Source organism: Corylus avellana, chromosome ca8 (genome assembly GCF_901000735.1).
Source record: "Corylus avellana chromosome ca8, CavTom2PMs-1.0".
NCBI lineage: Eukaryota > Viridiplantae > Streptophyta > Magnoliopsida > Fagales > Betulaceae > Corylus > Corylus avellana.
In genome coordinates, this window is record NC_081548.1 from 17,862,847 (window position 1) to 17,876,057 (window position 13,211).

At 32.6% G+C, this 13,211-nt stretch overlaps 1 protein-coding gene across 1 annotated transcript; it reads right to left on the reverse strand.

Annotated features, from left to right (window-relative positions):
* Nucleotides 1-286: 286 nt before the first annotated feature.
* Nucleotides 287-2,163, reverse strand: LOC132189115 (hydroxyproline O-galactosyltransferase GALT3-like). Its single transcript, XM_059603647.1, has 2 exons — nt 1,828-2,163; nt 287-901 (listed from the first exon to the last, which is right to left on the reverse strand). Exons 1-2 carry the CDS (start codon nt 2,161-2,163, stop codon nt 287-289), a joined length of 951 nt encoding a protein of 316 aa, XP_059459630.1.
* Between the last annotated feature and the right edge of the window lie 11,048 nt (nt 2,164-13,211).

Below are 13,211 nucleotides of genomic sequence, written 5' to 3' on the forward strand. Positions count from 1 at the left end.
AATTTGAGGGGCTTGTCAAATCGCGTGACAATTCAGTGATTTAAAGTGAAATTACCCCAAAAAGTTACATCCTAGGCGCAAATTAATATATATATTAATTTGAAAAATTCGGGACACAAAACTAATGAAATATTTTTCCCATTAAACATGATAAAATAAAATGGTTGGTGAAAGTCACATGAAATGTCAAAAATCATATTACACCCACCAGATTTGTATAAATTAAATTCTCCAAATAAAAGAATAAAAATTGTAGGGTATACGTATATTAATTAATCCTCAAGACTCAAGGTATATGATACAATTTCGATGGTTTCAAATTATCAGTCACATTGAAATACTTCAACGTCCGAATCCACTTCTCCTGGTTCTTCAACAAATGAACCGCAATCGTGTCCGGCCACAGCTCATGCGTGCACCCCGTCGCCGGCTCCGGATAATTGTACATCGACCACTTGGCGTTGAACCTGTTCTTCCCACGATGCCCTTCCCGGATCCAATCCCCAAAAGTCTTATCCTCAGGCCCTTCCAAGTGGTTTTTGGGAATTTCAGATTCCCTTATCCACTCCACCAAATCCCATGAAATCAAATACCCCATTCCTGACATATAATGCACAAAAGGATCCATGCTAGGGCATGGGATTACATAGCCATAGTACAAATCTTCTCTAGGTAATTCCCTCAAAGAATCCACTAAATTATTCAGCCTAAAATAAGAATCATCGTCCGTTTTCATCACATAATGGTATGGAGGGTAAGGAGTAGTGCTATTTTCATCTGTGTCTCTCAGCATTTCTGGCAAGCTTGAAAAGTATGTGTAAGTCTTGCCCTTGTTCATGTTCTCTTTGCAGTCAAGGATTATGATATCGTCGTAACGCATTATCTCTAACGCGACGAGTACCTAATAAAATATATGTAAATTAAATGCTCAGTTTAAGCTTTTCGGATAAGCGGCGATTTAAGGCATATTTTAGTGTATGTTTGAGAGGCTTAAAAGTGCGTTTAACACTCAAAAAATCCGTTAAAAAAATACCCGTTTGATAAAAAAAATTAAAAGCACTTTTAAGGGTTTAAAAAGCCTAAGAGCATTCCCAATGGAGGAGCTAAATTTTTATGCAAAATAGCTCATCAAAATTCACTTTATCTAGTTTAATTAATGAATTTTTAAAGGCCTCCTATATCCGATTAGCTATATTTTTATCTATATCATTTAAATATCTTTTTAATATATTTTTATTAAAAATTGTGAAAAAAATATTCTCAAAATGATCCATTGAAAAGTGAGAAAAGTTTTGGGGGAAAAAAAAAATAGGTGAGAGAAACAATAAAAAATAAAATGACTTACTTGAAAAGTGCTGCTATATGTAGCTTTTTTTAGGCTAATCTAATCAAATATCAATTTTGCATTTTTTTTTTTTGGGCCAATCCAATTTGGGGGGTATTTTACAAATTGATTAATCATTTTAGATAAAAGTACTATTTGACTCCTCTATTGGGAATGCTCTAAGATTGCATTTGATAAATATAACTTTTAAGTGAAGTGTTTGCCAAAAGTGCGTTTTGATCATTTTTAGGCTTTTTGTACCATTAAAAGTGCTTTTAATTTTTTTTAGAGTACTTTTTTTCTTCAAATTAACTTTTTGAGTGTTAAATGTACTTTTAGACCCCTCAAATGCAATCTCAAACATGCCTTAAAAATGGATAAAATACATTTTTGACAAAAGCTTTAAAATAAAATTTTTGTTAAAAAACACTTTTTGACTTAAAAGCTATATTTCTCGAATATAATTTTAAACATGCTCTTAACATGGTAAGTATGGTACGTACCTTTTGGTCTTCTTTTGTTAGGTTGCAGAAGACGAACTTCACGTCGACTCTGGCGCCCGCTGGGGTCTGGGTGCCGTAAATGAGGCGGAGAAAGTGGCGGCGGTTGTACTGGTCCGGGAGCGTGAGGATGCCGATGAGTATCCGGATGTCGTCCAGGGAAGAATTAGCGGAGGGCGAGGAATTATTTGATGAAGGCGTGTTGGATAGTGCACACTGGCCAAACTTGAGCAGGCTATCGAATCGGACTTCATTGATGGAAGCTAAGACGCAGAGGAACAAGATGAAGAAGAAGGAAGAAAGTATAAAGCTTCGCCGGTCCGGCCTTGCGCTCTTCATGATTCCTGTTTGGTTATTCAATCCTTGGGAGCTATGGAGAGTGTGCAAGAAGGCTTATTAATAAATTCATGGCTTCCTTAGAGGAAACGCATTAGTTGTCAATTTCGTGGTATTGAGAAAACCATTTTGACTTTTCTTCCTGAAAGGAAGGTTATGGGGGAAAACGCATTAAGTGATTGTATTGTATTTACTATTGTGTCCTTTCTGTAGAAGTTGCATCCATCACGGAGGGCAATATGGGTTCGTGCTGGTGTGTCTGTAAGCAGCCGGAAAAAAAGGCAAAACAAAAAACAAAAGAAAAAGAGAAATCTGTACTTTCTTTAATGGCTTCAATGAAAACCGAGTTAAGGAGTTTCAAGTCTTTTTAACGCCTTCATCATTTCCCCAATACAGGGGCATACGAAAATAAATAGGTGAGAGATAAATGGTGGATTGGGGCCTAATTTTGCTACACTTTTTTTCTGGTCTTACTTGCAAATTGGCAAAGTGATTTGGTCAACTTTTGGTAATTAGGTATCTTTGCATGAACCTGGCGAATGGTTTCAATATCTTCAGCTTGCGTAATGCTCACCATTCTTGAACAAAAAGCAAATGCCGCGTTGACCAAAGAAGAAGGTATCGCTACTTTTACCGCCATAATTGGGTGATTGCATGTGCTGAATCAAGAATAAGTAACCTGAATCAAGAATAAGTAAACTTTGGTCTAATTTTTCTCTTATGTGATCATATTTTTTTTCGAAATACAAACTAAAAATTGTATTTTCTTTTTTTTAAAAAAAAAAATAGTCATTTTATAATTTTTATTTTAAAAAAAAATGATCATTATTCTCAAGAAAAATACCATTTTTTTTTTTTTTTTATAAAAAAAGTCAAATAAAAAAGGACCACATAAGATGTTATTACTTCATATATTTTTTTTTAAATGACCACATAAGAGAAAAATTAGACTAAAGTTATGTCTCTATCATTCATCTAGATCGAGATGAGCTGTCATGAACCTTCCTCATTGTTAGGGTTCATTTACTTTAATTAGCTATTGATGTTTTACATATTCAGCCATAAAAAGAAAATTTTAGAATTTTAGACTAATCATGAATTTTTATTTTTGTTTTTTCAAAACTTAAAACATGTTAAAAATGGTCTTCGTTGAATTGAAATATTTAAAATATATATATATATATATATATATATATATATATATATATATATATATATAAATCAAAATTCATGAAAGTGAGTTTTGAACGAAATATTATCATCAAACCAAAAATGAAAAATAAAATGAAAGTTTTTGACTCATAAAACCTAATTGAATGAATAAATTAGAGAAAGAATACTAAATGGGCTCATAAAATTGTGAAACTTATTTATGAGGTTATAGAGAATATTTTGTAAGGAAAGTTTTTGGGCCATTGGAACCGAACATAACCATTAAAAACCAATTTTCCTAAGTTTATGACCATAGTGAGCTAGTTTCTCTCGACCCATAATTGTTTTGGACAAAATTTTTGGACCATATGAGACTCAAGAACCAATTTTAGGCTTACCAAAAAATAAGAGACCGTTTGGAACCAATAGGAATTTTCTTAAACCAAAATAAGGCTTAAAATGAGGTAAAACAAAGCCCATAAGGGCCCATATAGCCCAACCCATGCTCAAACTTGGCAATATAGTTTGAAAACCCTTCTAGAAGGTGGTATGGCGACTTTGAAATAAACCCAATCTCACCCAATCAGATTTGACCATGTAGTATAAAAAAACCATTAGCCATAAAGTTTTTCTAGTTATACGTAAAGGTACCCACTTTCTCCTCCTTGCAAGTCCAAGAGGGAGCCTAATTCGGGAGGACATAATTTTCATAAGGTCTTGGGAGCACACTAAAACTTTTGTGTCCTCCAATGAGAAGTTGACAAATCGGCGTGGAACATTTTAAGCAAAATAAGCAAAAATACTAGATTTTATTTTCATATTTCTCATATGGGTTAAAAATAATATTCTCAAAACATTTATTTTCTTAGCATTTAATCCAATATTCAAAAATGGCTTTAATATTGTATGATTCTCTTATTTAATGCTTTGGATTTTTACCCCTGTTTCAAGAATGGAATGTTAGAAAATCAGTTTTTAATGCTACTGGTTTTTTTCCTCATTTTGAATGTGGAAATAAGATTCATGGTTTTTTTTTCTTCCATATTTTTCTCATCTCTTCTTACAAATTAATCATTAGATTTCTGAACTTATGTAAAACGCACACAAATTCAATAGCAAACCTATAAATATAGTGGTTGATCTATTGAATTTGTAAGATAATATGAAGAAAAAAAATATATATATATATGAGAAAAATATTAACGCGAATTATTGTTATTTTCTTTTCATCTTCTTAGCATTTAATGCAATATTCCAGAATGATTCTAATATTGTTTGATTATCTTATTTAATGTGATCACATTTTTTGTCTTGTTCCAAGAATGAAACTTGGAACTTGGAGAATCAGTTTTTAATGTTATTGAATGAAATTAAGTTCCAAAGAGAATCAAATGATATTATTGATTTCTTTAATTACTTGTTTACCATAATTAGGGATCTTGATTAAAACAAATTAATTGTAGGGGAAAGTCCACATACCCCCTCAAACTACCACTCAATTAACAATGTTCGCCCAAACTTTCATTTGTCACAATGTCCCTCTCAAACTACCAAAACATTGTCAATGTCCCCATATTGACGAAACTACCCTTAGTAAAATAAAAACAAAAAATACTAAGGGCTTGTTTGGGCATTTGAGGGGCCTAAAAGTACTTTTAACACTCTAAAAGTTCGTTTGAATGAAAAGTTACTCGTTTGGTAAAAAAAATTAAAAGCATTTTTAAGGGTCCAAAATGCCTAAAAATTGTCAAAACGCAGCAAAAGCTTAAAAATGAAGTTTGCCCAAAAGCTCTTTTTGACTTGAAAGCTCTATTTTTCAAACGCAATCCCAAACATGATCTAAAACTTCTAAAAAAACCTTTAAAAAAAAAAATCCTTTTTATAAGAAATTTTTTTTTAAAAATTTTTGTTTTATAAGTTATTTAAATGGTTAAATACTCTTTTGCTCTTATGGTTTCAACACTTAATTTTTTCTTACTTAGGGTTTCATTTTTCATAAGAGGTACATGTGGTTTTCATAAAGATCAAGATGGTACCTCTATTAAAATTCTATTCAAAATTTAACGGAATACCACGTCAGCACCAATCAAATGTCGCTAGATGTCATATAATTAATATTTTTAAAAAATTAAAAAGATTAAAAAATTATATATATATATATATTTTTTAAAAAAAAATAAAAAATAAAAAATTGGTCTGTCCACCCGCAACCAGTCACCCGAGATTTCTCCAGAAAGACCATTGGCAAAGGCATCAAGAACCACAAGCGATGAACAATTGGAAAGCTCTACTGGGATTTGTCCAAACAGTGAATTGTCCCAAAGAAACAAGCTTGTGAACTTTTGCAACTTTCCCATTTGAGGAGGGATTGAACCAGGTAGCTTGTTCATGTGCAAATACAATTTCCTCAGCTCAACAGAGTCCAAGTTCAGGCAGTATAGAACCAGACACATCAGTGTCTTAAAGTGCCAACGCTTGGAGATTGATTGGGCTCCTTGGGCCACCCCCAAATGGCCGAGGGTGGCTACAGTTTTCTTTTCTTTTGTTTTTTAAGAAAAAATATATATTTTAATATTTTAATTTTTGTTAAAAATATTTTTTTAAAAAAAATTAATTATATGATACGTGACAACATTTGATTGATGTTGATATGGTGTTCTGTTAAGTTTTAGACGAAATTTTAACGGAAGTACCATCTTAATTTTTATAAAAGTCACAAATACGTCATGTGATAAAAATGAAACTCTAATAAAATAAAAAATAAAAAAAGTGTTGAAACCTTAAAGTACAAAAGAATATTTAACCGTTTTTTAAATAAAAATTTCCGTTTTAAAAAAATCTAACACTCTACCTAATATCCCCCCAGACAGTGCAATAATCATCACATTGCTACTACACCACACGATAACTGATTTGTCAGCACCATGATTAGGACTAAAGGTTTTCTTTGTTGGAGTTGGTGTGTCCAGAACTCCTCAACCGTTTTGATAAATATTATTTACTCTTTGACTATTATTATTATTACAGAACAATGGATATATATACTTATATTCTTACATAGCGCGCATATATATATATATATATATATATATGATTGTGTATTATTCAATTACATGGATGTGAGATCTCTAAAATGCATTGTATTTAAGCTATAGTGTGGAAAAGGGAATTATCACACATAAGATTGTAGTCAAAAGTTCTTGCAACTTATAAAATAAAGAGAAAACTTTACTTTTAAACCCCTGAATTATCACGCGATTTGACAAGTCCCTCCAAACTTCAAAACTTTTCAATTTGAACCCTAAAACTTTCAATTGCAGTCAATTTGAACTCTGTCAGATTTAGCTGTTAACTTCTAACGGCAATACCTAAAAAGACCAAAATATCCATGATTTTCATTTTTTTTTTTAATTTTTTATTTGGAATTAAGGGTAAATTTGAAAATTTTATAAAAAAATTAGGGGTAAAAACTTCATTGTCTCACTTTTAACGTTTAAAATTTGACGAATAGGTTTAAATTAATTGCAATTGAAAGTTTAAGGTTTAAATTGAGAAGCTTTGAAGTTTGGGAAGAGCTTGTCAAATTGCGTGATAATTCATGGGCCTAAAGTGAAGTTGCCCATAAAATAAAATATTTGTAGTTGTAAATGAAATTGGGAATTTCATTTAGACTATAACATATCGAACCTTAATGACCTATCTTGGTTAGGAGAAGTGGGTTAGCTTCGGGTTGATATATTGAGGTATTGGCGGGGTTGTGCCATCCACTAAATAGACCAAGTGAGTCGTCATTGTTTTATAAATGTTGTTATAACGAATGATGTACGTGCATGATAACTTATAGCTCGCATTTACTCTAAATTCTGAAGAGTTTGTGAATTCAGATGTGAAATATAGGTTACTTTGATGTATCAAAAAGTGAGACTTATCATCAGTTGAAATAAACTCGATATGTTGAATAATCATATATAGCATTGTGGGAACACTCACATCGAGAAGGAATCCAAATTCTTTGTCAAATAACAAAGTGACAAGGAATATTCTCCTTGTTTTAGATTTAATGAAAAAGATTATCGTGAAACTCGAGTTTGAGTGTTTCAATGGGTATACTGAAACTTATATATGTACAAGGTAAAACGTATTCTAACAAAGGTACATAAAGATGATCATGAATTTAAATCAATGACACAAGGAAAAGAGGTAGCGAACAAAGTAACAGTACATAGACTTTAGTTCAACCAGAATGATTTTATGGAAGGGTAGCATGCAATAAATAAGTACATCATGAGAATTAATTGATTAAATAAAAAATACTTATTATAGTGTAGTTACAATTATTTAGTGAAATTAATTGAGATTAAATAAAGTCGTGTGACATGATTGATGTAGACATGGTCTCAGGCATATTAGAGCTAATAGGGTTTTTTTTTTTTTTTTTCCTTTTCTTTTCCTTTCTTTTTCTTTTAAGTCTCTCTTTGAGCTAATGTAAATTTAATAATATTTATATTTGGCTTTAGTTAAATATTTATTTACTTGGGATGTTTTACTTAATAAAACATGAGCCAAAGAGATTTATTAATCTAAGTGGCTAATTGGAAAAAATTGGACTGGGGGAATTATATAGAGCTTTGAGCCCATAATTTAATTCATGTAGGATTAAGAATTAAAAGGAGCCTTGGACTTATGGTTTTAATTCTTATATAGACTTAGGCATGAGCTTTGAGCTCAATAGAATTAATTCTACAGGTCTAAGCTTAAGTCAAATGAGCATTGGGCTAAAGCCCTAGCCCTAGGAGCATGGAGAGATAATATTCTCCCAGGCCATGACCGGTTTTTGTGAGTGGCAACTGGCAAGGGGAGTAATTTCTACCCTCCTTGGCCGACTTCCATGAGGACTGGGATTTCTAATCACAATCCTACGTGGTTTACTCTCCTACTTCTCCAAGGACTCCAGTATTATATATAGAGGTGTCATAGTGAAGCAATATATACTTCCACTCCCCCACAAGAGAGTAATACACGGCCTAGGGAGAGAATTCTCTCTCTAGCTTTTGCTTCTAATTTTTCTCTTGTCCCTAAGAAAAACTTTGTGAACCCACATTCACAGTTATTCAGTCATCAAGAAGAAGATTTAATTGAGGAATTGTGTTCTCAATTATTTAAATATCTTGAAGTTCTTAAAGAATCTCAAGATTATCAAGATGTTCTTCAAGAACATTATAAAGATTATCAAGAAGTTCTTCATGTTCACCAAGAACACAAAGAACACAAGGAAGATGATGAACACGATGGGATGAGCCGCACTTCTTGAAAAATGGATGCACAGTCTTATGCCCCAACACCTAGGAGAGGTAGAAGCTACATTTAAGTAACGTTAACTTATATGTTTGTTTTAAATTTTGCCATGTTTCTTTTAAAGCCTCAAGGTCTTGGGAATTTTCTTATTTCCGCGGTGTAAAGTAAATTTTTTGAATTTTACGCAATCCCAACATTCAATTGCTAGAAAATCAGTAAATCAAAATATAAATAGATAAATCATTTTTTTTTATGGCATTGAGGCTCCAAATGATCACTTCGAGTGGATCAACCTCCAAATATAATAAAATGAATAAAAATTGGGTTTCCTAACACAATCCTTTTCATTAAAAAGCTGGCTTCGGATTGCAAATTTTGTTTTTTCATCTCTGCCAACACCCGTAATATGCTCTCCACCATCACTAAATAGTTTGCAATAAAAAAAAAAAATGGTAATTTAATAGAATTTGATTGCACACACATCTTATAGATTTAAAGCATTTTACACAAGTTGGTTGTGGTTATAAAATGAAAAGAGAATTACATAATTGTTTTGGAGAGAATTACATAATTGATTTGGAGAATATTATTCTCTAATCGAATTGGAAAATGGTTATAGAGGATCAAGCCACCGAAAAGGAGCGGGCTTGTAATACCTCGAAATAATAATGTAGAATAAAATACATTTAATCCAACTCGATCAAGTTTTATAGAAAACAACACTATTAATTTAAAACGTACGAAATGTCTTTCCCAAAAATCCCAAAACTATTTAAAAATATTTGTGAACCCTGGTTGAACGTTTGAAGTCCCCCTGTAACATTCGAAGTAAACCGTAGACTCGAATGTTCGATTTTTGTTAAAACGTTCGGGTGAAACCATAGACCGTACACCGAACGTTCGATAAAAGCATGAAAAGAAAATTCAACCTATTAGCCACGTCATTCAATCTTATCCACTCCACCCATTCCTATAAATACATCTCTCATGCCCCTTTAGGCCTCATTCATCCCATGCACCTCAACCACCCCAATCTTTGAGGGAGAAGGTGTTGTTCTATCTTCATTAAGGTAAACCTTGGACCTTATTCATTTTTCATGTTTTTCATGTTTTGAACATGTGATTTTTCATAATTTTTACAAGCCTTAAATATGACATGATAGAATTTATAATTTATCTCTCTTAAAAGCCAATGATTTTTCCAAAACTTACCATTGTTTTCCAATAAGTTGAGAAATCTAAGTTGACATGGGCTTAAGTATGACATGGGCTTCACATAAGTTGAAAAATCTAATGGTTAATTTCTCTCGACCCATAATTGTTTTGGACAAAATTTTTGCACCATATGAGACTTAAGAACCAATTTTAGGCTTACCAAAAAATAAGGGACCGTTTGGAACCAATAGGAATTTTCTTAAACCAAAATAAGGCTTACAATGAGGTAAAACAAAGCCCATTAAGTACCCATATAGCCCAACCCATGCCCAAACTTGGCAATATAATTTGAAAACCCTTCTAGAAGGTGGTGTGGCAACTTTGAAATAGACCCAATCTCACCCAATGAGATTTGACCATGTAGTATCAAAAAACCATGAGCCATTATATTTTTCAACTTCTGTGAAGCGGATACAAATTTAACGGTAGATCCACAAATTTAATAGTTGATTTATTAAATTTATAATTTTGTATGATAATATGGAGAAAAAAAATATGAGAAAAATGTTAATCATTTCTCTTTTTTTCTCATCTTCTTAGCATTTAATGCAATAATGAATCTAATATTGTTTAATCTCTGTTAAATCTCTCGCTGGTTGAGATTAAATAGAAAAAAAAAAAAAACAAAGGTTGAGATTTAACACTCTTTAATGCCGTCTGTCTTGCAAAACCCATTTCCTTCTATTGCCTTTCAATCAGAGAGAGAGAGAGAGAGAGAGAGAAGAAGAAGAAGAAGATGAAGGTGAAGAGGAGAAAGAAGGTAAAAGAATTTTTTTTTGTTTTTGTGATTTTGTATTCTGCCGTTCTGTTGTGATGGGTGTTGATTTGGTCATGATTTGAGATTAATGGATTTTGAAGCGTGAGATAATGAGTTTCGAGAGAGAAAGGAAGAGATTTAAGAGATAAAAGATGGGTTGAGAGTTGGAGAAGATTGAGGGAGGAGAGAGTGGCCGGCAACTCCGGCCACTGTTTGCACCACCTAGAGCAACGGTAGTTGCCGGGTGGGAGGTTTCAGATCAGAGCTAGAGAGATATGAAGGAAAGCGGGAGAAGAGAGGGGAGGTGGTAAGAGAGAAATCTCTAGGGCTGATGGGCACCATCCCTCCAGCGATCTCTGGATAGAGATTAATTTGAAAATGACAATTCAAAACTTGGCCTTGCATGATAAATTTTGAAAGAAATAGAAGATCAATGAAACTGCTCAGTTTTGAGAAGCTCTGGAGAAGAAGGTTAGAGGAGATATCAACCAGAATTAGACGGCATCAAAATCAAATGTTAGCTTTAGAAATAATATGACATAGTTTAGTTAGAGATTGTTTAGGTTAAATCTTGGCCTTTTTTTTTTTTTGTCTACCGCAACGGATTATATGTGATCACTTTTTTGTCTTGTTTCAAGAATGAAACGTTGGAAATTGGAGAATCAGGTTTTAATGTTATTGAATTAAATTAAGTTCTTAAGAGAATCAAATGATATTAATGCTTTAATTATCTAATTACTTGTTTAATTACCATAATTAGGGATCTTAGTAAGTTTGGTACTTATCAAATATTTAATAAGTACTTAATAAGTATATTTTATTTAATAATTGAACATAATTTTGTATTTAGGAATGGACAGAAATTTCCTTCAAACCGGTATGGAGGAAATATATATCCTCCAATCTATGTAAAATAGTGTTAAGGGTCTATAAACATTTAAAATGCACATTAAATTCTTAACCTTATTAATAGCAGTTTATTATTTTAGACTAAATTTAATATACATTTTTAAATGTTTATAGACATTTGACACTATTTTACATGGGTTGGAGGATATTTTCTCCATACCAGTTTAGAGAAAATTTATGTCCTTTAAGAATGACCCATATATTACGTAAATAAGCCACACTCGAGCTCATACATGCCCATCCTTGGTGAGTTTGCAAACAAACTGGTTGATATGCAGCTTTATTTATGGGATTTTATAAGCCATTTAAGTACCATAATCATGAAGTTTGTGGAAATTCATTAATGTAAAATGAGAGGTAGCATCCAAAAGGATCTTTCACTAAAGAGTATTAAAGCAAAAACATTTCAACCCATTATTGCTCAAATGTCTTACCATAAAATAGACAAGACAAATAGTTATACTCTTTTGTTGCATAGAAGACATGTGATCTCTCTCTCTCTCTCTCGCTCTCTCTCTCTCTATTTATATATATTATATGAATCTGTCACAAGTTAGAAACATTGCACAAGTCAAATAAACCTTAGGGACATTGCAGAACAATGGAGCTATTCAAAACATTTTTCCTTGCCGTTATTACCATCGTTTTATTTCCTTCGGGTCTGGCCATTGATCCAAACACTCGTTCAATGGCGTATCAATCTCATAAATTTTCTTTTAAAGCCTATAAGCCTCAACATGGTTTTCCTAGTGGCAGAAACCCAAGTCCAAACTCTCCTTCAGTGACGTATCAATCCCAGAGAAATTCTTTTGGGGGTTATAAGCATCAACATGATGTTCCTAGTAACGGAAATCCAAGTCCAAGTGCTCCTTCAGTGACGTATCAATCTAAGAGAAATTCTTTTGCAAGTTATAAGCCACAACATGATGTTCCTAGCGGCGGAAACCCAAGCACAAACTTTGTTTTAGTGACATATCAATCCAAGAGAAATTATTTTGCTGTTTATAAGCCTCAACATGATGTTCCTAGTGGCGGAAACCCAAGTCCAAATGCTCCTTCAGTGACATATCAATCTAAGAGAAATTCTTTTGCAGGTTATAAGCTTCAACATGATGTTCCTAGCGGCGAAAACCCAAGCCCAAACGCTCTTTTAGTGACGTATCAATCCAAGAAAAATTATTTTACAGGTTATAAGCCTTAACATGATATTCAAAGCCGCGGAAACCCAACTCCAAATGCTCTTTTAGTGACGTATCGATCTAAGAGAAATTCTTTTGCAGGTTATAAGCCTCAACATGATGTTCCTAGCGGAGGAAACTCAAGTCCAAATGCTCATTTAGTGAAGTATAAATCCTAGAGAAACTCTTTTGCAGGTTTTAAGCCTCGACAATGGAGAGTGGAGAGTAGTCATGTTGTAGGACTCCAAGAATGAGAAGATACTTCCTTGGAAAAATTCTATAATAAGAGGGTGTCTCCTCAATCCTCATTAGGTACTAAAGTAGTATAAATCCCTAAATTAATAGACACTCAATGCAATTCCTCTACCCTGGTATTATCAACAGTGTCTTATAACGCTTATTTAAAAAGGAGTTTTTTATTTTTTAATTTTTTTATTATTCAAAGCGGGAGAGGGGGAAAAGGAAAAAAATTTTTAAAGGAGTATGATGAATAATAATATAAGTATTTAGTATTTCAACTCTCAAGTTGTTTCGAAAAGTTTAGG

Excerpts from the sequence above, each read along its gene's own strand:
- LOC132189115 (XM_059603647.1), bottom strand. The coding sequence starts at position 2,163 with ATGAAGAGCGCAAGGCCGGACCGGCGAAGCTTTATACTTTCTTCCTTC. Across the intron at positions 902-1,827 it reads TAACAAAAGAAGACCAAAAG|GTACTCGTCGCGTTAGAGAT; the intron begins GTACGTACCATA and ends ATATTTTATTAG.